This window comes from Molossus molossus, unplaced genomic scaffold (genome assembly GCF_014108415.1).
Source record: "Molossus molossus isolate mMolMol1 unplaced genomic scaffold, mMolMol1.p scaffold_m16_p_21, whole genome shotgun sequence".
In the NCBI taxonomy this organism is placed as follows: domain Eukaryota; kingdom Metazoa; phylum Chordata; class Mammalia; order Chiroptera; family Molossidae; genus Molossus; species Molossus molossus.
Genome location: NW_023425357.1, coordinates 43,769,475 through 43,792,553, shown reverse-complemented (window position 1 = coordinate 43,792,553; position 23,079 = coordinate 43,769,475). Strand labels below are relative to the sequence as shown.

At 43.5% G+C, this 23,079-nt stretch overlaps 1 protein-coding gene across 2 annotated transcripts in view; it reads left to right on the top strand.

The window, feature by feature from the left end:
• The window catches only part of LPCAT2 (lysophosphatidylcholine acyltransferase 2), a 58,190-nt gene extending 45,092 nt beyond the window's left edge, over positions 1-13,098 (top strand). For both annotated transcript variants that reach the window (XM_036273966.1, XM_036273964.1), the window contains 3 exons: positions 3,664-3,762; positions 7,233-7,368; positions 12,703-13,098. In XM_036273966.1, coding sequence (XP_036129859.1) covers positions 3,664-3,762; positions 7,233-7,368; positions 12,703-12,887 — 420 coding nt within the window. In that variant the 3' untranslated portion in view covers positions 12,888-13,098. The remainder of the gene's footprint in view (positions 1-3,663; positions 3,763-7,232; positions 7,369-12,702) is intronic.
• Positions 13,099-23,079: the final 9,981 nt, after the last annotated feature.

Sequence of the window (23,079 nt, the reverse complement as noted above, 5' to 3'; positions counted from 1 at the left end):
GTTCCAGTACATTTGGAAAGGGTGTCCAGGCGTTGGGCAGTGGCAGGGTGGACCGCAGCCCAGCCTGTCTGGCTGCCGTGCGGGCCGGCCCGAGCCTCTGGCGTGTGCTCCCTACGGCCAGGCGTGCCCCGCCTCCAGCCAAACGGGGCACGCACGACAGGGAATATTTTACTGTTGTTCCTCTCTGAAAACCAGGCAGGAAACAAAGTAAACACTGAAAGAAAAAAGAAAAGAAAACTTATGTAAATCGTAGTCAGTTCTATGGTATACAAAGTGACCTAGAGACACAGAGATGCATGAAAACCCGCTGGCTCCCGCCTGCAGGTTCTCAGCCCTGGCCGGGAGTTACGCCCCTGGGAGGCTCTGGAGGAATGCTGACACCTGGGACCCCTCCAAATGAGTGAACTGAGACTCTTTAGAGGTGGGGCCCAGAGATGAGTATCTTTAAAGCTTCCCTGATGCGAGTGAGCAGCAAGGTGGACGGCCACAGCGTCAAAGGAAGACTGTCACAGTGCTGTCCAGTGTCTCGGCCGAAGCTGAGGCCAGCAGGGCTCGTATCGCCGGTGTCCCGAGAAGGAAGAGGGCCACACCGAGAAACTGGCACCCCGAAGCTGGGGCAGTCGTGCCTTCCTGTGCATGCCCTCGGTTCGGCTTGGTCATTCCGACTCAGGCGGTGATAGCGGCACAGGCAGAATCCAGAGTCCTGTCCGGGAGAGGCTGGAGAGGCTGAGTTGGCAGGTGCTCAGGTCACCGCCTGCTCTCCAGGCGGTGACCCTCCTGCGTCTCTGGTTTTCAGTGCATCTCCCCTCTGTCCCAGGCTACTTTGGAGGATCTCCTGCGTTGGAAGATCAATTCTTCCTTCCTCTTTTGACTCCTTCAGAAGAAAATTGTAACTGTGAGCATGATGTAACTGGCCTGTAGCAGCCCTCAGCTGCCGGTGGGGAATCCCCAGTGAAATTTGGAGAAGGTGGCATTGGTCCTCTGCGCTCACCATCCTCTCCGACATACAGTACCGGTGAAACCACACGCATGTAATTCTGCACTGAGCCAGCACACGGGCACATCCGTTTTCCTCAAGGTGCTGAGCAGACCAGGTGTGGTTGGCTAAGCACGAGGCAGCTGCCAGCAGCCACACGGTGCCATCGGGATCTCTGTCTCACAATAAGCTTAGCAATGCGCTTTGCGTGGGGTAGGGACACAGCCTGGACGGGGAAAGCGGCCAGGATGCCTTGGAAGAGCTCAGGATACTAAGTTCTGTCAACCTTTGCACGCGATGGTCATGGAAAAGGGCGAAGTAGCTGCACTCATCCCCGCCCCACTTCGTTTCACATGTTTTCTAAGACAACAGCCTCACGTTGGTGAAGAGTGTCAGGCGTTGGGCAGTTGCAGGGTGGACCGCAGTCCGGCATGTCCGGCTGCCCCGCTGCCTTGGAACAGGGAATATTTTGCTGTTGTTGTTCCTCTCTGAAAACCAGTCGGGGCAAAAAGTAAACAATGAAAGAAAAAAAGGAAAGAAAGCCTGGTAGGAAGCACTTCTCTTGTTCCTGCCCTTAGGTTCCGTTTCTGCACAACCCGCGAAGCACCCCAAAGTCACCTGCATGCGTTGTCTTTCTGCAGAGAACAGAACACGCTATATATTTATATAAACATTATGTACAAACAAATGTATAAAATCTGTTCAGATAACCTCAGTCTCTAGAGTGGATGCTAGAACATTCAGTCCAAGCTCTGCATTTGTCCGAGTAACCAAGTCTTTGGTGTAGAATGAGGAATTGAATTTCTTAGTTTTCATCCTGTACTTGATGTTTTTAAGGCACATTTTCAATGTAAGAGGGAGTATTTACCTGGTACTTTTTTTTTTTTTTGACCACTTCTACATGGAAGAATACCTGTAGCCTAGATGACAGCCTTTGATTCCTATGCCATCATCCCATTATTTAAAATCTCTAACATTAAGCAATGCAATCAACATAGTAAGGTGAAAATAGCATTCATTGATAAAAAAAAAAATACATGACATTGCACCCTCTATATTTTTTAATTTCAAAACACCCCATATGATTTTGGAAAACACCTTCATCTTGATGTAATCCACCGAATTCTGGGACCTGTAGCAGGAAAAAGGAATGTGTTCTGTACCCAAGAACAGCAAATCTCCAAAAATACTTAACATTTGTACATTATTTTAAAGGCCACTTTTAAAATACTTTTTGAGTCACAATGCATGTACTTTTAGAATTGATTTATGTAGCAACTTCAGTCAGGAGTCTCATTAGCAGCATTGCTGAACTCATCCGTAGTGGGGTCCTTGAAATATTTTTGGATGTGCCTATTGATCTTGAAATGCTCTTAGAATTACTTATTTCTGATGTTTACCTGTGCTGCTAAGTGAACAAAGCAATTTAATTCCTAGAAAATTGGTAATGCAGTTACATACGTGAGTAGAAACACACGCCTAGGGAATATTCAGGTGAACAGAATACCTCTTCCCCGACTCTCCTGCGTAGCTGAGAACGGGCTGTATTTGAACAGATACTCCTGTAGGTCTCTAGAGTGTCATCAGAGACTCGGGGCCTTTTTCTGTTGGCTGCTGTTTATGGAAAGATCACACTCTTACTGGTGCCAAACATTTGTTCACCTATCGAGTCCCGCCCTAGCTTGTTGCTGCTAGTCTGCTGTTTATCTGGGAACTCATCACTTGACTATTTTGCTGCCAAAAATGATTCTAACACCTGGGATTGTAGTTTATGGTTCTCTTGCTTCCTGCCTCCTCCGCCTTTCCCTTTCCCCCCATCTCGTTCTCCCTTTCTCCCCCCTCCCTTCCTTCTTTGTAGTTCTCTCCTATCTCTTCCTCCCGTCCTCCCTCCCTCTCTGCCTTGCCTGTCTTTCCCTCCCTCCCTCAAGCTGTCTTCATTCTGCCCACTTCGTCCCTTCACGGTTGCCGCCCAGGGGTCGTCGATGTGGGGAAATGCTGTGCTCAGTCACCCAGGGTTGGAATTGCCACCGCTGCTCTGGCACTGCCATCATGAAACACCCCTTGGGGTGCCGTCTCGAACTGGTTAGGTTTTGTTTCCAGACGTGCCGGCTCTTCTGGGGCCAGCAAGGGGCCAGGGGAATAGCTGGGGTTTGCTTCCTCGCTGAGGGTTTATTGCAGATTCAATCTGGACGGAGGAAAGAGCCTCACCATTGCCTCAGTTTGCCCTTTTCCCCTCCCTTCCACTTTCTACAGGTAGACGGTTGCTTAGTGACCCTCTAGTGACCCACTGGTGTTGGCCATCATGGCAGGGCCACTGTCAGTGGCGGGGGTTGCCTCAGCTCCCTCCCGCCCCGGGATGAAAGTCCTAGATCCTGCCTCCCAGAGGGGCTCCCATCAGGGCTGAGCCCCAGAACTACGCTTGTGCAGCAGAGCCCCTCTGTCAATGCGCCTCGCTGATAGAATGTCTGTATTTATTGCCACTCAGAAATATCACTTTCTTTCTTGGGAACTGGGAATGGGTGGGTCACCTGCTTGCTGTTCCACCTCCATGCAAACTTTTTCCAACGAGGCTCAGCTCACGATGGTGTTGGGCCGTGCGCAGACCTGAACTGGACCACCTTGCGCGGCGCTCAGCAGCAGTTCAACCGGCGGCCCTGCTAACCGATGTCTCCCTCCCTCCCTCCCAGAACCACGACGGCAGCATCGACTTCCGGGAGTATGTGATCGGCCTGGCTGTCCTGTGCAACCCCGCCAACACGGAGGAGATCATCCAGGTGGCATTTAAGGTACCGTCAGCCCACTGAAGGCATCTCGGCCTGCCTCGTAACCAGGTGTTGATTCTAAGTGTGTTATTGAAAGCCAGTGGATCTGTTACACGAGTTTATAGATCTGCTGTCACAGGTAACGAGGCTAATGCGATTAGGACCATTGCTCCTGAGAAGAAGGGAAACACAAGCCGCGTTTAACCACAAAGGTCTTTGGAAGCAGCCCAGGTCTCAGCATCAGAATCGAAGAGCAGTGATTTCACCAATCAGCTTAAAAAATTATCTTTTCTGCCTCCCCGTTTCCAAGCCCCAAAGTGAAGTTCATGAATAAACACCACCTGTCACTACGCATCCTCATTCCTCATGTGGAAAGTTCTGATCTGTCCTTACATCTCACGCTGTGTGTCCGAGACCGTTTTAGACATATTTTCCTGATGGAGTTTGGTTGTGGTGGGGACAAGTATACTCCAAAAACAATGCCCCAGTGTCCTCCCTCTGTTATCACATATATTTTCACAGCAGCGTTGGGGGACAGATGAATAAGACCCCAGCCCCAGGCCCCAGCAGAACTTGATGGAGGTTTGAGTTAGGAGGACTCTGACTTCATTTATCACTTACATGTGCAAAGAGAGAGGGAAGAATACATTCCCAAAGTGGGTTTTTGGTTTTCCTGAGTTGAAAGGAGCTGCATCTAATTAGTATTTAAATGTATACTCCCTTCAGAATCCTAACCTTGTGAGGTCTGCTCTCAAGTCAAGCACAAACTCCATCTCCCTACTGTCTTACCAAGCTGTGGCTGTTGATTTTATCCCTCAGCCACGCCGTGGTCTCCTTCTTGTGACCATGGGGACAGCGGGAGGACTGTCTCCAGTCCTGTCTCCTCCTCTATTTTTTCTCCCTCTATTATGTAGAAAGACTCTTCCTCCCAGAGTCCTCTCTCACATCTTAGAGACCACCAGGGATCCCCTCCAGAATGTTCCTGTCTTCTAGCCTTGGCCAGGGAGTCCCCGTGTTTACTTTTTATGTTCATTTGGTTTAACACCAAGTCAACTGCAAGGCCCGCAAAGAACTTCTGTGGTTGATGCTTAGCAGATGGTCAGAAAGCAAGGGCCAGAACTTCTTCCAAGTTTAAAACATTTGGCTTTTACGGACTTATTCATCATAAAACCTAAAATTATACCCATAGCTAACTTATTCCGATCCAGATATTTCTGTTCCTGTTTGGGGGTTGTTTGCGTAATTGTAAGCTTAGTTGGCAAATGTGCACTTTGGGTTGACCAATGAAAGACCTGATAGAAAATGTGGCCCTTAATCACAGTAATTACTGTTTTTTGAAGAAGTCTTGAGATTTCGTCTGGCCTAGACCTTGGCCTGGGGCCCAGGCTGAGGACAGGAGGGCCTAAAGCCATAATCAGCTCTGTTTTCAGTAAGGCCAGGGTCATGCTTTATATCAGTTATTTTTAACCTTCTCGGATGTGTTTGGAAATATTTTGGTATACTTTATATTTATATGCGTATGTGTATATGAATATGTACATGTAGATCTGGATCTGGATCCATGTCCATATCTATGATCCATTCCCACTCTTTTATTTGGGCAGCACTTCACAGTTAACACCCCATCTTTGATCTCATTTCACCCTCACTGTGACCATTAGAGGCAGAACGTTGGTCAGAGTCCTTCAGTCGTAGCCATGGGCGTGGACTCTGGCTGAGGACACAGTTATGAGGACGGGGAGTGGGTGCCAGGAACATCTCTACACTCTTCCCTGGCCCTTTAGTGAGAACGAGCAAAGTCCAGCTCCGTTCGTCACGCCTGTTCCAAGGAGGGTCCAGTCTTGGTCCATGTCTTGGGCAAGACAGGAAGTGTTGATTAACCAAGTGTTCCACCGTGTTCTGTGCAACGGGGAGATGTCACTCCCCCGAAGGAAGCGTGGGTGTTAACGTCCTGCCAGAGCCTGGGACTCACGTGTGACCTGGGAAGGTGGAGCAGGGACATGTTGACAGGGATGAGTTGCTGAGGGAAGCTGAGTGCTTTGGTGAAGGGAGCGATCTGGGGTCATGTGACAGAGGACAGAGAGGAAGGAAGAGTCCAGTGTGGAGCAGGAAGGGAACAGAACATGGAAGTGAGAGCCCACGTGGCAGCAGTTGAGACCGTCGGGTGAGTGGGTGAGACTCGAGGACAGAAGACTGCGAAGGAAGCCGAGAGCTCAGAGGGCAGTGGGGCTGGACCCTGGCACTTACCATTCGAAGGCTCGGGCCCTAACGAGCCCTGAGGCTACAGTTTGGGAAACAAAGGCTAATTCTCTTTCCCTTTCCAACTATCTGAGCCCCCAGGAGGGGCCAAGAGCTGGAAAGGGGCCTGGAAGTCAGCTTTCTCAGCGGGGGGCAGCACCCCACAACTTCACACTCCAGTTTTCTCCTCCTGCCCTAATGGGCAACTATCTGCCTGTTGTTCATTTCATGATTATCACACCTTACCTAATGTCTGGGTTCTTTCCCTGTTTTGATCATGTGTTTGGTCAGAAGTAGATACCTTAACAGCAGGAACTCTAGATGTTACTGCCTGGATGTGGATCTTGGGAAAATTACCTGACTTCCTTGTGCCTCAGCTTTCTCATCTGGAAGGTGGGGCTAATAATGGCACCGACCACACCTAAGGCTATTGGAAGGGTTAAGTTAACTGATACATGTAAAGGGATGTGAGTACTTTTGATAATATCTGCACAGAGTAAGTGCTTATATCATTAAAACATGTTAATGCCCAGGAGAGGATTTTGAATGCAGGATATCGATTATCCATCAGTTATTCTGTTCTGCTGCTGGACTTAAAAAAATCCTTCCATTCTATCACTACCGATTGACCTCTAATTGATGGGTCTTGTCTTTGCTTCCTCATAAATTCTTCCCTTCCTGTGTCCTTCCTGCTTCTCCACCCTTAATTGGTTTTCCTGTCTCTAGTTTTATTAGCCTTCTGCCCCCAGTCCTGCCTCCACAGTCTTCCTCAAAGAGCTCCGTGACTCTACACGTGACCACACCACTTCCCAACCCTCACAGTCCCGCAAGGTTAGGTGAGGCGCCGTGTTTCCATCATGGTCTGGTTCCTGCTGCCCTTCGGTCTCCTGACTGAGCCCCAAGCAGTCCTCGTGTGTTTGGGGAATATCTCTTTAGGTTCTGAGACCCAACTCGCATGTCACCTCCTCTGTGCAGTCTTCCCTGACCTCTCCCGATAGGCGTCATCTCTTCATCCTCCGCAGGACTCTCATGTCCTTTTGTCCTTTGCACTGTGGTAGCCCCTGTGTTAATTCTCTGTCCACCACCAATCTAGAAGTGTTGTGAGGGCTACAGACACCATAGTTTCTTCATGAACATACCCCGGCCCTGGCACAATGAATGCTTGAATTATCCAAGAGTTTATTTCCCAAGATTATTCCATACCCATATTGCTCTGGGGGAACTAATTCTTACCTTTTCTTCTCTGTCCCCCGCAGCTCTTTGATTTGGATGAGGATGGCTACATAACCGAGGATGAGTTTTCCACAATTCTGCAGGCTTCCCTCGGGGTGCCTGACCTTGACGTTTCTGGTCTCTTCAAGGAAATAGCCCAGGGGGATTCTATCTCCTACGGTGAGTAGGCAGTTTGGCTCCTGACTCATTTTACAAGGGAGGACATCAGACTATGGATGGACTCACACAGGGTGCTGTTGCCCTCCACCACTTATATTAACAATAGAAATGACGATGATGACGACAACAGTAATAATAGTTGTAGTGTTGTAGTGGTAGTAGCTAATTATTGAGGACTTACCATATGCTAAGTACTCCTGTAAACATTTTATATGTAGTAACTCATTTGCTGTTTGCAGTGAGCCTGTTTAATTTTATGTCACTGAGATGCAGAGAGTAACTTACCGAAGGTCATCCAGCCGGAGAATACGAGAACCAGAATTTCAGCAGCTTCGGTACATTTCCACGTTCGCCAGCTGCTGGCATGTTGACGGCACCCCGAGAGGGAGGGACTGGGGGAGGAAGGCCTAATGACTAAACGGCAGGCTCATCCGTCACCGACTGACGTTCTCCCAATGGCTCCCGACCGCACACCAGAACAAGCATGGTGCCTCAGTTTCCACACACCCACGGGCAGTCACCGAGAAACGTGCCGCAGCAGTGACGGTCCCGCCTTAGCTTTGCCACAGCCCACAGGTCAGGCCAGCTCGTGTCCCCAGACTGCTCCCTTGGGGGTATTCAGAGTTTCAGCTGAACTTTCGTGGGATGGGGAAATTAGATCACATAATTCTCTTATCCTGTTTTTAATTATTGCCATTTTGGCTGCCCTTTATTCTATTTTAGGTAATTAAGTGCCCAGGGCACTTAATCTATTGAGTTCATTTAAGAAAAAAGGAAAGATAGAAAGAGGGGGAGGCAGGAAGGAAGGAGAGAGAGCGGGAAGGAAGGAAGGAAGGAAGGAAGGAAGGAAGGAAGGAAGGAAGGAAGGAAGGAAGGGAGAGGGGAAATACATACTGAGATAAAACTTACGGGTCATAAACCCATGTGCACTCATTCTCTGACCATTTTTCTTTTGTAACAAGACTATTATTGTGAACTACCAAATTTTGAAAAACTATTAAGTATAACTATTTCAGTGGAAACTAATACTAAAAATTCATTGTAGGTTGCCATAATTTTGCTTGTTGATTTCAATAATTTTTAGAGAAATCTACATTGTTTTGGGCAGTTCAACCTTTTTCTTTTCCGAACACAGGGTATCTCCCTTTCCCCAATAGTATACCAGTCCACTTTCTTCCTTCCTTCCTTTCTTTTTTTGGCAGGAATGTTTGGGATATGTAAGTATTATTTTATAAAAAATAGGTATTGAAATGTATCATGAATGTGACCTTTTAAACTGTCTAACTGCGTCATTGAAATGGCCTTCGTTCTTGGTTCTCCATTAGCCGCATGCCTGCCCAAATGCCACTGAAAGTCGGTTCACAGCGCGCCTTCCAGAAATGAATTCTCTTTCATTCCACTGACATCCCCAAAGAGGACAGAGACTTGATCTTTTGAACAGAGCATAAGCCTTGAAATTAAATCTCTTGCTTTCAGTAGATCAGCTCTCATGCTCACTTATCGTAGAAGTCCCCTAAGTCCCCTGTGTCTCCGTCATTGAAACAGACGCATGCAGATGAGCCTTTATTTTCAATGTTAAGAAATGACCGTTCTTAGCTTGCCGGGTGTGGAAACAGAAAGTGGTCTATGAATGCAAACTAATGTTGCAGTTGCAAAGCATGATTCCAGCTCAGTCGGGTGGCCCCCTCATCACTGAGACCTGCTTCTGTCTTCAAGAGTTGTTAGGACTCCTGGTCAGGATGGCGGGTAGGTAACCATGGCACTGCGTCCTCCCACAACCACATCAGCGTTACAACTAAACTACAGAACAACCATCATTCAAAGCCGCCTGAAATCACGCTGAATGGAAGTCCTACAGCTACAGGATTAAAGCAGCAGCCACATCCAGACTGGTAGGAGGGGCGGAGGGGACGGGCTGGTCCCACAACCACGTGTGGCAGATAAAAATCAGGAGGACACCTTGGCTGGGAAGATCCTCCCTGAGGACTGAGGGGTCCCCGTCCCACACCAGGTGCCCCGCTCAGGGTTCCAGTGCCAGGAAGAGAATCCCCATCACTTCTGGCTGGAAAACCAGCGGGAACTGAGGCTCAGGGAGGCTGAGGCGGCGGGAGCCCCAGGCAGCTCCCTAAAGGGCCCGCGCACGGACTTATCAGACTCTCTCCCTCTAAGCTTGGAGGGGAGGCAGCTCGAGGGGTGCCAGAGACACACAGGGAAGAACTGAGCTGTTTGGCACTGGAGCGAGGGCTGGAGAGGGGGCTTTCTCTGGGACAAACGTGCTGTAAGAGGCCTTTGTTCCTTTGGTGAGCCTGGGGTGGCAGACAGTCACCATATCTGGGACTCCAGCAACCTGGCTCACACTGGTTGCCCCGCCCTGGTGACTCCCTGAGGCCCCGCCCCACCCAACTTTCAGGCCCACCCAAGCTGTTGCCACTTTAACCATAGGATTGGCCTGTCTTGGATCCTGCTTCAGGTTTTCCTAAATTCTTTCAAACAAGCAGCATCTGGTCTCAGTTAGCCCCATTCCTCTCGTTAAGTAATACACAGAAACAAACACAGGGAAGCAGCCAAAATGAGGAGACAGAGAAACAGGTCCCAAATGAAAGAACAGAACAAAACTCCAGGAAAAGAACTAAGTGAAATGGAGATAAGCAACCTAACAGATGCTGAGTTCAAAACACTGCTTATAAGGATACTCAGTGAACTTAGTGAGAACCTCAGCAAACTTAGTGAGGGCCTCAAGAACAGAAATGAAGGATGCACAGTCAGAAATAAAGGAGGCGCTAACTGGAGTAAAGAATAATTTACACGGATTCAATAGTAGAGTAGGTAAAGCCAAGAAGCAAACCATCGATTTGGAATATAAGGAAGCAAAAACACCCCATCAGAACAGCAAAAAGAAAAAAGAATCCCGAAAAATGAGGATAGTGTAAGGAGTCTCTGGGACAACTTCAAGCGTGCCAACATTCGCATCTTGGGGGTGCCAGAAGGAGAAGAGAGAGAACAAGAAATAGAAAACCTATTGAAACAATAATGGCAGAAAACTTCCCTAACTTGGTGAAGGAAACAGATTATATAAGTCCAGGAAGCACAAAGAGTCCCAAAGAAGATGAACCCCAAGAGACCCACACCAAGACACATCATCATCAAAATGCAAAAGGTTCAAGACAAAGAGAGAGTCTTAAAAGCAACAAGAGAAAAGCAGTTAGTTACCTACAAGGGAGTTCCCATATGACTGTCAGCTGATTTCTCAAAAGAAACTTTGCAGGCCAGAAGGAAGAGGCAAGAAATATTCAGAGTTAGGACTTCCTAAAAGCAAAATCCTACAACCAAGATTACTCTATCCTACAAAGCTGTCATTTAGAATCGATGGCCATATAGTTTCCCAGACAAGGAAAAGCTAAAGGAGTTCATCACCACCAAACCATTATTACATGAAATGTTGAAGGTCTTCTTGAAGAAAAAGATAAAAAATATGAACAAACAAAATGGCAATGAATACATATCTATTGACAATTGAATCTACAAACAAAATGAACAGGCAGAACAGAAACATTCTCATAGATACAGAAAACATTTTGTTGGTTGCCAGATGGGAGGGGGGTTGGGGGAATGGGTGAAAAAGGTGAAGGAATTAAGAAGAACAAATTGGTTGCTAGATTGACAAAGGGAAGGGGGTTCGGGGGTGGGAAGAAATAAACCAAAGAACTTATATGCATAACCAATGGACACAGACAACAGTGTGGGAAAAGGCAGGAGGAGGGGCAGGAGTGGGGAGGAGGGGGTCAATGGGGGAAAAATGAGGAACATCTGTATACATTCAACAATAAAGATAAGTTTTTTAAAAAGGAGTTGCTAGGTTTTCTGATGTATTGGGAAGTAGGCTCTTGGTTATCAGAGGATTTTATAAAAATGGATAGAAATTGAACATTGGGTTCAAGTCCTTTTATTATGGACCCACATAACAAGCTGATTCACAAAGACCAGGGACCCTTTGTTGTATAAGCTCCATAAACTCTTCTCCATCTGAACCGAAGAGGATAGAAAAATTTCATGATTGAGGGTAGCATCATATTTCAGAAACTCCAGGCTATTGGAGGCTTGCCGTTCAAACTCTGATAGTTAACTTAGCAACCTCTACCTCAGTTCCTAAATCTAAGACACCTGAGATTAAAAGCGGTCAGCTACTGAGAGAGCTTGTGATATGATTATTATGTATCGTATACTCTATCTGGTTTTTAAAATGTTTGTTTTGTTTTGTTTTTCTCTAATATTTTTACTGATTTTTAGACAGGGAGAGAGAGAAACATTGATGTGAGAGTAGAACATGGGTCGGCTGCCTCCTGCATGCCCCCTACCAGAGCCCACAACCCAGGCATGTGCCCTGACCAGGGATTGAACTGGCAGCTTTTCTGTGCACAGAACAATGCCCAACCAATAGAGCCATACCCGCCAGGGCCACTCTTTGTTTTTTATGAATCATAAGTCAGGGCTCAGTTTTTCTAGACTGTAATATTTCTATACCAGAGTTAAGGGTTAGAATGGTTTGATAAGACAGTAATGGAAGGTCCTGGGTAATAGAATTTTTGAAACATTTTATTATAAAAATAGAAAAATGCAGAAAATGGAATAAAACATAAACATGGAGCATAATGAAGTTTTGTAAAGTGCACACTGTGTAACCACCACTCAGGTGAAGAAATGGAGCTCCTGGAGAACTCTAGAACCCTTCTTCTCTCTCCAAGGAGGGACCACTGACCTTGCTTTACTGTAGCATTTCACCACAAAAGGACACGTCTTTAAATATTATATTTTTGTTTTGCCTCAGTTTTTGGAATTTATATAATAGACTCATACAATAGGTGTTCATTGTATCTGGCTCTTTTCATTCAACAGGGTGGAAGTAAGGTTCATCTGTATTGTGGCAACACAGCTGGTCATCCATTTTCACTGCCATGTAGCATTATGTTCCACCAATGTGTCCAAATGTATTGACCCCTTTCTACTGTTGACAAACGTGGGCTGTTTTCATTGTTTACCTGTTATATGAATAATGGTGCCATGGACATTCTCATCCTTGTCTCCCCGGACATAACATGCACCAATTTCTCTAGGTTATATACACTTAGGGACGGAATTAATGGGTCACAGAACATGCCTGTCTTCAACTTGGCTAGACCATGAAAAAACTGTCTTCCAAAGCAGTTGTGCAAATTTATGAGGGTTGAGTAATAAGATGTAGCAATAATTATATTATTAAAGTCATATGTTAATCTGAAACATGCAAAAAGAAGATTCACCTCAACTTACTGGGTTTTATTTTGTCTCTTCTTCTAGAGGAATTTAAAAGTTTTGCCTTAAAGCATCCAGAATATGCGAGGATATTTACGACGTACTTAGACCTCCAGGCGGGCTATGTGTTTTCATTGCCAGAGCAAGGCCAGGCAGCTCCCTCCATCACAAGTAATAAAGTCAGTCCTGAGAATCACAACGGGGGTCCCTCAGACAAGAAAGACGACTGAACGCAAGTGTTCCCGAAGGAGAACGAACTGGCTTCTCCCTGAAATCATGAAGGCATTTACTGATAGTATTGTAAATACGATTTCTTGAGTAATGATGATGTATAAAATGGAAAGCTTTGCCCTGGCCAGGTGGTTCAGTTGGTTGGAGCACCGTCCCGTGCACCAAATGGTTGTGGGTTCGATCCCTGGCCGAGGCATGTGTGGGAGGCCACTGATCGATGTTTCTCTCAGGTTGATTTCTCTCTCTCCTTTCCTCTCTCTCAAAAAGCAATAAGAACATATCCTTGGGTGAGGAGGATAAAAATAAAAAAATTTTTAAGTGGAAAGCTTTCTAATAAAATGATAGATTTTTAAAGATGCTTTTATTCACATGTGTAGATCGAGTAAATTTTTTTTGTTATATTGTGCTAAACTGATTGGTTTACTGGTGATAAGTATGTTTTTGTGGATTTTCCAGTTTAATTTGCACATCCAAAGAGTGAAATGCTCTCACTGAAGAGCATTAATCAACATAGTGAGGAGCTTTCTAAGGAAAAAATGTACTGTTTTGTTATCTCTGATTCCTTTCTCCTCCGGAAATAGGAATGAAGAGTCTGCACTGGCCAGTTTGGCTCAGCGGTTAGGGATCAGCCCTCAGACCAAAGAGCCATGGGTTCGATTCCAGCCAAGGGCACGTGCCTCGGTTGCAGTGCGATCCCGGCCCTGGTTGGGGTCCTGTGGGAGGCAACCAATTGGTGTGTCTCTCTCACATCGATGTTTCTCTCTCCCTCTCTCTCTCCCTCCCTCCTACACTATCTGAAAATCAGTGGAAAAGTGTCCTCCAGTGAGGATTAAAAAACAAAAGGAAAAAAAAAAAAAAGAATGAAGGGTCTGAGGAACATTGCAGAATTGTTTACCTTTAACTTTACAGATTCATTTTTTTCCATTTCCATTTCAGTTTCTTGGACCACTGACTGTGGTTGGACTGGAAAAGAGAGCTCATTAATTAGATGCCACTCTTACAAATTCCTCTTCTCTTTAGCCCACACCCCTAGTTCCTTAACCACCTGCTACGGGAAATCATACCCTGTTGCATGATCTACTGATTTAGAACTTTGTTTTACAGACAACGACTATGCCAAAAGCTAAGTGGGAATTGCCTGATGGAGGGTAACATTGATTGCCTAATGAGAAAATGAATTGTTTGCCACAGTTTAGTTTAATTTGGGTTGGATAGTTCAGAATGTAGCTCTTGCCCAGTCAATGAATCAGATTAGCTCTACTGATATAATGTTAGCATTAATAATTTTACATCTAAGTGGGAGTTTCATTTTGTTACATGTCCACTCAAATTTTTGAGCTTGTCTGAAATATCCATAGGAAAAGCACAAAAGTTCCAAAGTATCACCAAGAGCTGGGGCCCCAAACATCTAGCAAGGTCGCCACTTAACCCCAGGAAGGAATCTAACAGTGATATTTATCCTTTAGGTTAGTCAGAGGGTTAATTTTCCTCTGGTACCATTTGTATCGGATGCATGCGTATTGTCAATATCATGAATGTTTGAAATTTTGAACAAAGAACCAATTTTTTAATACAATGTACAAAAATATAGTTGGTTCAAATTCTGAATTTAGTCTTTGAATTTAAACTCTTTGTTTTGGTTATGTTTCTGAACATAATGGTGATTCACCCCCAAACTGTTTTTTTAAAGGCCATTTTTGAAGTTTAAAGTCTGCTGAGAGATGTTGGCATTTATATTTATTCAAGGGTCATGGTTTCAAGCTAGTTCTACATATTATGCACTCCATGTTCTAATTAATGAGTAAATATGTGTTTGGATAATTACTTACTAAAAGCTTTATTAAAGTATGTATAATTGTTTGCTTTTTATATTTCTTAAAGCTATTTAGACGAAGCATTGAATGAGCTGAAAACAATTGCTTAAATAATTAGAAAAATACACTTTTACAATAGTGTTTGTCATCTGCAATTGAATGTATGTAATACTCAGGTACCATGATTATCTTTTGTCATAGAAAAGCCACGTATTAATCCTATGAGTCATGAAAAAGTAGCACTGAAAATTAAAAGCTTTCTATGAGGCTCTTGAAAGTGATCCCATTGTCTTCCTGTTTTAAAATAATATTTTATGCTCTTTAATCCCACTTCTGCCGATGTAATAGTCCTATTTTATTATGTTACTGAATAAACAGAATTGCTACATAAAATCTTGGCAATTAAAAAATTCTGGTTTTGCTATTTTGTCTCAAATGTAATATGCCTTTTTAATAATGTGGTTTGAATTTGCTTGCATATTTATGAATATGATTAATCATTTTTGTTTGCATTTAAGCTTTATGAAATGTCAGACACGATTTTACTCTAATGAAAAACTCAAATTGTAGCCAAAGTAACGATACTTAGTATTTATAAAGAAGGTGACTTGGCATGAGGGGTGTGCGCAATGACACATATTACTACAGAAGGGGCCTCTGCTTTTACACCGTCCTAACCAGGATTTCTCCAAAGAGGCTGTTCTCCTCGGGATATAAAGTAAGGAATTGCATTTCATTAAATCAGTTAAATGCACTGTGGTTTTATATAATAGTTTGAAAAAAATAGTTACTCTCTGAAATGAGAAGCACTAGATCCCGAGACCTATAAGTGATAACTTCAGATGGTGCCGTCCGAAATGCTTGTGGACCAAGTTGCATACGTTGTGTGATCTAGTGCGCCCTCCCCTGCACCTGCTCCGGGAGTTCTGGGGGGCTGAGTGAGAGCTGCTAGTGGTGCCTACCGTGGATGTTCATCAAGGCCGCCTCCCTTTCAGAAGACACGCGGGCTGCCTCTGCATGGGGCACAGCAGTGCAGGTGCCTGGTTCCCGGCCGGGGACTCTCCCCCTCTGACAAACGCAAGGTGCTTAACTGGAGCGATGAGGGACGCGCCAAGGGGGCGCCGACTGTGTGGGGACAGGCGAGCTCCTAACCGCGAAGGTCCTTGTGTATCTGCATTTACACCGCGGCCCTAGCGGTCCTACAGAGCACTCAACGATGCTGGCCAGGGACCCTTCTCTAGGAAAGCAGACATATTACAATCTTTTTTTTCTTTTCTGTTCACTTAGATGAACTTTTTAATTTTTTGTGTGAAATTATTAAGCAGAGGAGAGTGGCGAGGCCCCCGCCCGGCTCCTGATGCATCTCCAGTGTACGACACGGACTTGGCTGACGGGCAGTAACCTACGGACGTGTGCTCCTCTTCCCCATCTCGGCGATCATTCTGTCCTGACAGACTTCTCAAAGTTTCTGTGTAAGGACCAGCAAAGGCTCTAACAAACTGTCTCCACTACGTTTTGTCATATATATTTTCTAACATGTTAACCTTATTATTTTTATCATTCTTATAAAAGAATCTATGCACATGAAAAAAGATAAAAAGCAGAGAAAAGAATCAGCAAAAGGAAGTCATGTTCTTCCACTACCCCAAATGAAGTACTACTAATTTTTCGACATGTTTTATTTTACCCTTTTCTCTAGCTATTCTTCCATTCTCCAGCTAGCAGTGTATATGACTGTTCTTTCCCTTGCCCTGTGACATTTCCCAGTGCCACTAACATTCTCTGTAAATGTAAATTTTAGAAGTGTACCTACTATTCCTTCAGGCAGCGATAACACAATATGTGTAATCATTCTTCTGATATTGAAAACGTGTAACTTTTATTTTAAGACTATTAAAAATGTCCACCTCAATATTCCATATAGTTCATAATTACAAATAGTTTGCCAAGGGACTTATTTATACTTTCTAAATTCCAAAATGAAAAATCACTGGAGATTTTATAATTATTAAAATTTGCTTCAAACTCATTCTATTATAAGAAAAAAAAGATATTATCTTAGATTACATACCATCTAGAAAACTTAACTTCTTGGTGTCTACTTCATGGTTTTTAAAATATTTTTTCCCTTTGTGAAAGTAACAGACTTCCTAATTGTTACAACAAGGAGTAATAACAGTAATGGGAATGGTTACCGGTGCACTGACTGTGCATCAGACACCAGATTACAGGCAGCAGTATAGTTCAGATTACATTTAAACACTCAAGCAGAAGTATAGTTGCCCCTGCTTTTAGTAAAGAAAATTTAAAACCATCCCTAATCACTCATTAAGTGGCAGAGCTTGGAATTAGACCTAATTCTGTCTGATTCCAAAGGTGATACTTCTAATCATTAGTATAAAGCAACACAGCTACCTGATCTATAGAACTTACAGGTTTAGCATCTGCCACGTATTTTCCTGTTCGTGGGTTCTGGACATCAGATTTCTACCCACGTAGGCTTTGGCCCTCCTGTAACTTCTCTTGCCACACAGAAAGCACAGCGATGGTGTCAGAGCATAACCCAGGGACCACTTCCCCACTTCTATCTTTTCAAAGGCCACTCAGTGCAATTTGGATAAAATCTCAATTATTTTATAAGACCTTACATGATCTGGCCCCTCCCTGCAGCCTGGACCTCAATCATCTGTCTCCTCCCTCATTCAACTCCCTCCACCCAATCTTTCTTTTCCTCAAACCCACTAAAGCCCCTGCCAGCCTCGGGGTCTTTGTTCCTTCTTGAGTATTCTTTGCCAAAGATTTTTCACTTGCCTTTCTCTTCATTCAAACTTAAAATCAAAGCTTCATGAAGATGTGATTCACGCCACACCATTCACCCATTTAAAGTGGACAATTCAGTGCTTTTTAGCAGATTCACAGTTGTACAACCATGGCATCTACTCTAATTTTTTAATTTTTAATTTTCACTCAGATTTTAAATCAAATGGCATATCATCTAATAGGAATCCCCCACCGTCTAATTTAAAGAGCGCACTCTGTCTCTATAGACATTCTCAGTCCTGTCACCTTTTTTGTTATTGCTTTAAAACTTCTGTGCACTTGTTCATTGTCTGCTGTTCCTAGCACTTAGGTGTGCCTGAGACGTAGTAAACACTCAGTAGTTGGTGAACGGGCGATGATGACAACGTTAGCTTTCCCTTCCTGTGGTTGTATTAGAACAGAGATCACCTTTACAGCAAACGTGAAAACCAGGACTCTGATCCCTAAAACGCATATGGAGATTAAGGCTCAGAGGGGTTTCCTCACTTGCTGAGTCACACAAGTGGTGAGCACCAGGGCTGGAATGCAAACCCAAGGCTGTCTGGCTGGGGGGGAGGGGGGTTGCTCGGCCATGGTAACTTGATCCCCTAAGTAAGGAAAGAATTCCATGACAGGCTTCAGGCTCCAGAATAATCGGAGGCATTGGCCACAAAACCCCTAGAATGCTGAACAGAACATCACAAACATATTTGAAATGTTTAGCCAAGTGTGGAAGATTCTAAGGGAAATTCTTTAAAGGCCAAAAGTGAAAAGGGAGCCGAAAACCAGTGACAGTTGACCAGTGGACATTGGTCAATCTCTGTAACAAAGAGACTTAGTATTTTGTGGCTACAGAAGACAAGAGACAAGGTTTTTCTGAGGTAGGGATTTGGGACTGAGAGCTCAAGGGAGAAAAATCAAAAACCAAAACACACATTTGAATGACCACACTCGGTAAAAAAACAAAACAAAACAAAAAAAACTAGAAAAATCCATCTTCTGGAAGAGGAAGAAAATGAGGAAATTTTTCTGTCTTGGCCTGGGTTTTAGGTTGAGGTAGAAAATCTTCCTATGGTCATGTTTTAAATTGCAGTTAATTTAAATGTTTAAGACTGATTTTTGGCCCAGCCTGCAGTGTACCTTGGGGCCCATGTAGTTGGAAAGAGTGGATTCTGCAATTGCTGAGTGTAACGTTCTGTACATATCAGTTAGATCTAGTCAGCTGATAGTGCTGTATTTTTCTTTACCCTTACTGATTTTGTGTGTGTGTTTACTTGTTCTATGAGCTATTGAAAGGGGGATGTTGACATCTCCAACTATAATTGTGATTTTATCAGCTGTCAGTTTGTCTGAAGCTCTGCCACTGAGTTCATAATCATTCGTGATTGTTATGTCACCCTGATGAACTGCCCCTTTTATCAGTGTGAGTGTTCCTTTTAATTCCAGTAATACTCCTTGTCCTGAGGTTAACATCGCCACCCTAGCCACTGCAGCTTTCTTAGGACTAGTCCTTTGTCTTTTAACCTGCGTCTTTACAGTCACTATGCATCTCTTAAATGAGTATTTGGTGGTCTGTTTGGGTTTGCATTTTTATCTTGTCTGACAATTTCCATCTTTTAATTGGGGCATTTATCCCATTTCCATTGACTATAATTATTGACATGACTGGGCTTGCGTCCTCGTCTTGCTTTTTGTTTTCCATTTCTTCCATTTTTTTTGATCTTCTTCTTTCCTGGCTTACTTTGGATTAGTCCACTTGTTTTTAGTATTTTATCATTTTATATTTTCTTTTGGCTTATTAGCTAACCATCCTTATTTGCTGACTGTTAGTGTTTGCTCCAGAGTTTGCAATGTGCATCTTTCACTTAATAGCATCTACTTTCAGATAATCGTGTATTTTTCACGTACAACAGGAGCCTTCCAACAAGGTGCTCCCGTTCGGCCCTGTCCCATTATTTGTGGTGCTGTCATGCATCCTCTGTGGGTTTTCCTTCTGAACAGTCAAGTAAAAATGTGGGAAATGTCTATTTATCTACAGATTTGCTATTTCTGTCACTCTTCATTTCTGTGTGGAATTCCACCTTTCCAACATTTTTGTCCTTGAATAATCCCTGAAGTGAAAGTCTCCTGGCCATAAATTCTCTCTGCTTTCTTTCGTCCAAATATATCTTTATTTTGCTCTCATTTTTTAGGAGTATTTGCTGGATACAGAATTCTAGGGTGCTTTTTTTCCTTTTTGGTACTTTTATTGTCTCTGATGAGAAGTTAGAAGTAATTCTCTCCATAAGGCTCTGGCATATAATGTTGGTTTTTTTTTTTAATCATCCAGCTACTTTTAACATTTTTTCTTTTTTTTTTATCCTCACCCAAGAACATTTTTTTCTTTCCTTTTTTTTCTTTTTTTTTTTTTGTTCACATAGAGTGGAAAGGAGAGAGAGGAAGAGAGTGAAACATCGACATGAAAGGGACACATCAAGTGGCTGCCACCTGCACAACCGACCAGGGCCGGGGACAAACTGCAACCGAGGTACGTGCCCTTAGCGGGAACCGAACCCGGGTCTCTCTGGACCGCAGGCTGACGCTCTAACTGCTGAACCAAACTGGCCAGGGCTAACATTTTTTCTTTATTACTAGTGCTGAGAAATTTTATTATGCTTTCCCTTTGCATGACTTTCTTTATGTTTATCTTTTTGAGGTTTATTGAGCGTCTTGGTAGATTTAGAGTTTTTTGTCAAATCTGAAAGCTTTTCAGTCATAATTTCTTTAAATAATTGTTCTGTCCCCAATCTTTCTCTTTCTCTCCTCATTTACACATACATTAGACCACTTGGCTCATCCCACAGGCTCCTGAGTCTGTTGATTTTTTTCAGTCTTCCTTTCTCTCTGTGCTTCAGTGTGATCATTTCTGTTTCTCTTTCATCAGGTTCTCTGATGGTTTCTTCTTCAGGGTCTAATCCACATTGTAACTGTTTCACTTCAGATACTGTATCTTTTGCTTCTAGAATTTTTCATTTAGTTCTTTTCATAATGGGAAATCCCTATTTGTTCCCTCAGTGTGTTCACAGATTTCTTAACATTCTGGAACATAGTTAAATAATAGTAGCTTTAAACTCTTGCTATGTCATCATCTCTGTCACTCCTGGGCCTGCTTGTTATGTGTATTGGTCAACTCTTCTCTTATCAGTGGGTCATGTTTTCCTTCTTCTTCACATACCTTTATACAAATCTGTAAATCATTTATACAAATAATTTTGTATTATATATTGTACATTATAGATGCCACTTTATTGAGTGCCTAAGTTTGTCTTATTTACCATCTGTACATAACATTTTAGAATTTATATAACATTCTTAAAATGACAGATTATAGACATGGAAAAAATATTAGTGGTTATCAGAGGTTAAGGGGGGACATCAGAATGGAAGAGAAGTGGGTGTGGCTAATTAGAACAAAATGACAATCGTTGTGGTGATGGAAATCACCACAGATACTCTGTATCTGATTATATCAATGTTATCATCCTGGTTGTGATATTATTGTACGATGATTTTTCAATCTCTAAGAAAATTAAAAGAAAAACAAGTTCAGGAATCTAAATGTGGCACAACTATATATTGAGAAAGAATTTTAAAATCACAAGAGAAGACCATGAAATACATTCTATAAATATATTTGAACATTTAGATCAAATGGATATTTTAAAGAAAAATCTAGTAAACTAATTTGAGGAAAAAGAGAAATCCTGAATAGCTCTGTAATCATTATAAAAATGTAATTCATAGTTTAAAATCAGCCATTCTAAATAACCCCCAGATGGAGTTACAAATAAGTTTTAAACATTCAAGAAATAGATAATCCCAATATTTTACATACTTAACAGAGAAAAATAACCTTGATACCAAAATTAAATAAGGGCAATATGAGAATGATCAGTAATTACTCTGCTTCATTTATAACATAGATTTAATGATCAAATTCAATCCAATAATGCATTAAATAATTCATGATCAAGTAGATTTATTCCAGGAATGCAAGGATGGTTTAATATTGAAAAAAATATTTTTCATGTAATTAAATTCATACTGTTTTAGTTTCCTGCTGCATCTATAACAAATAACCACAAAGTTAGTGGCTTAAACAATTCAAATGTGTTATTTTACTCTGCAAGTCACTGGGTCTCACTGGGCTGAAATCAAGGTGTCAGCAAGTCTGCATTTGTTCCTTCTAGAGGCTTTAGGGGAGACTCTGTTTTCTTGCCTTTTGCAGCTTCTAGAAGCTATCAATATTCTTTGGTTCATGACCCTTTATCTCCATCAGAGGGACTGGCTCCTTGAGCCACATCAAGCTAGCAAAGACAGAATTTTTTCAAATCACATCATTCTGACCTTCTTTTTGGCCTCTCTTTTGCACTTTAAAAGGTGCAGGTAGTCCAGGATAAACTATTTTACAGTCAGTTGATTAACAACTTTAATTCCCCTTTTGTGTGTAAGGCAACATTTGTCATGTATTTTTGTTTCTTTTAAGCAAATAAATACCTAGGAGTTGAATTGTTAGGTCATTGAGTAACTGTGGGTTTAGTTTTATAAAAAACTGCAGAATGTTTTCCCCAAAGTCCTTGTACCAATTTACATTTCTTTCTTTTTTTTTTTTTTTTTTATCCTCACCTGAGGACATTTTTCTATTTTTTGTTCAGGTAGAGTGGGAGGGGGAGAGAGGAAGAGAGAGAGAAACATCGATGTGAAAGGGACACATCGAGTGGCTGCCACCCGCACGACCAACCAGGGCTGGGGACAAACTGCAACCGAGGTACATGCCCTTAGCGGGAACCGAACCCGGGTCCCTCGGGACCGCAGGCCGACGCTCTAACCGCTGAGCCAAACCAGCCAGGGCCCAATTTACATTTCTATCAGCAATGGATAAGAACACTGATTGCTCTACCAACAGAGACTTTGGAGAAAGCCAATGGGACAAGAGATGGGAGCAAGACACACATAAGGGTAGAGGTGGTAATATGACCTTGAACAGAGACCTCCTTTGCTCTGAGCCCTCACGTGGCAGCCCTTGAGCCACGTCAGAGGCCCACATTTCCTCAGCCATTGTCTGTGCGTTTATGGATTTGTTCCTGCGGAGGTCACCCCGCCCCAGTGCAGTGACAGTGACGCACGGCTCCCCAGGGTGGGGTCAGCACAGAGAGGGTAGGTTGAATGTTCTGAAGATGGAAGGAAAAGCCTTGTTTATTCCTGGAGAGCTTGATAGCCAGGCGTGGGGCCAAGGCTTCCGTGCACATTTGGGGGGGGGGGGGTTCAGGGAGGACTGCTGCACATTGCAGAGAGGTTTCAGAGGGTTGCAGCACCAGAAGGAATCCAGAAGGTGCCAGCCTAGATCTCAAGGCTTCGCCATCCTGCCTCCATTTTTGCTCAGCTCACCTTCCTCCAAGGAAGTCTGTCATGCAGAGAAAAGAACACCCGGGTCAGAATACTTAGGTCCTCGTCCCTGTGTTCATCCACTGACTTATTGTCACATCTCTTGCCCGCCCTGGGACTCAGTTTATTCATCTGTAAAATGGGGTTTTTACTT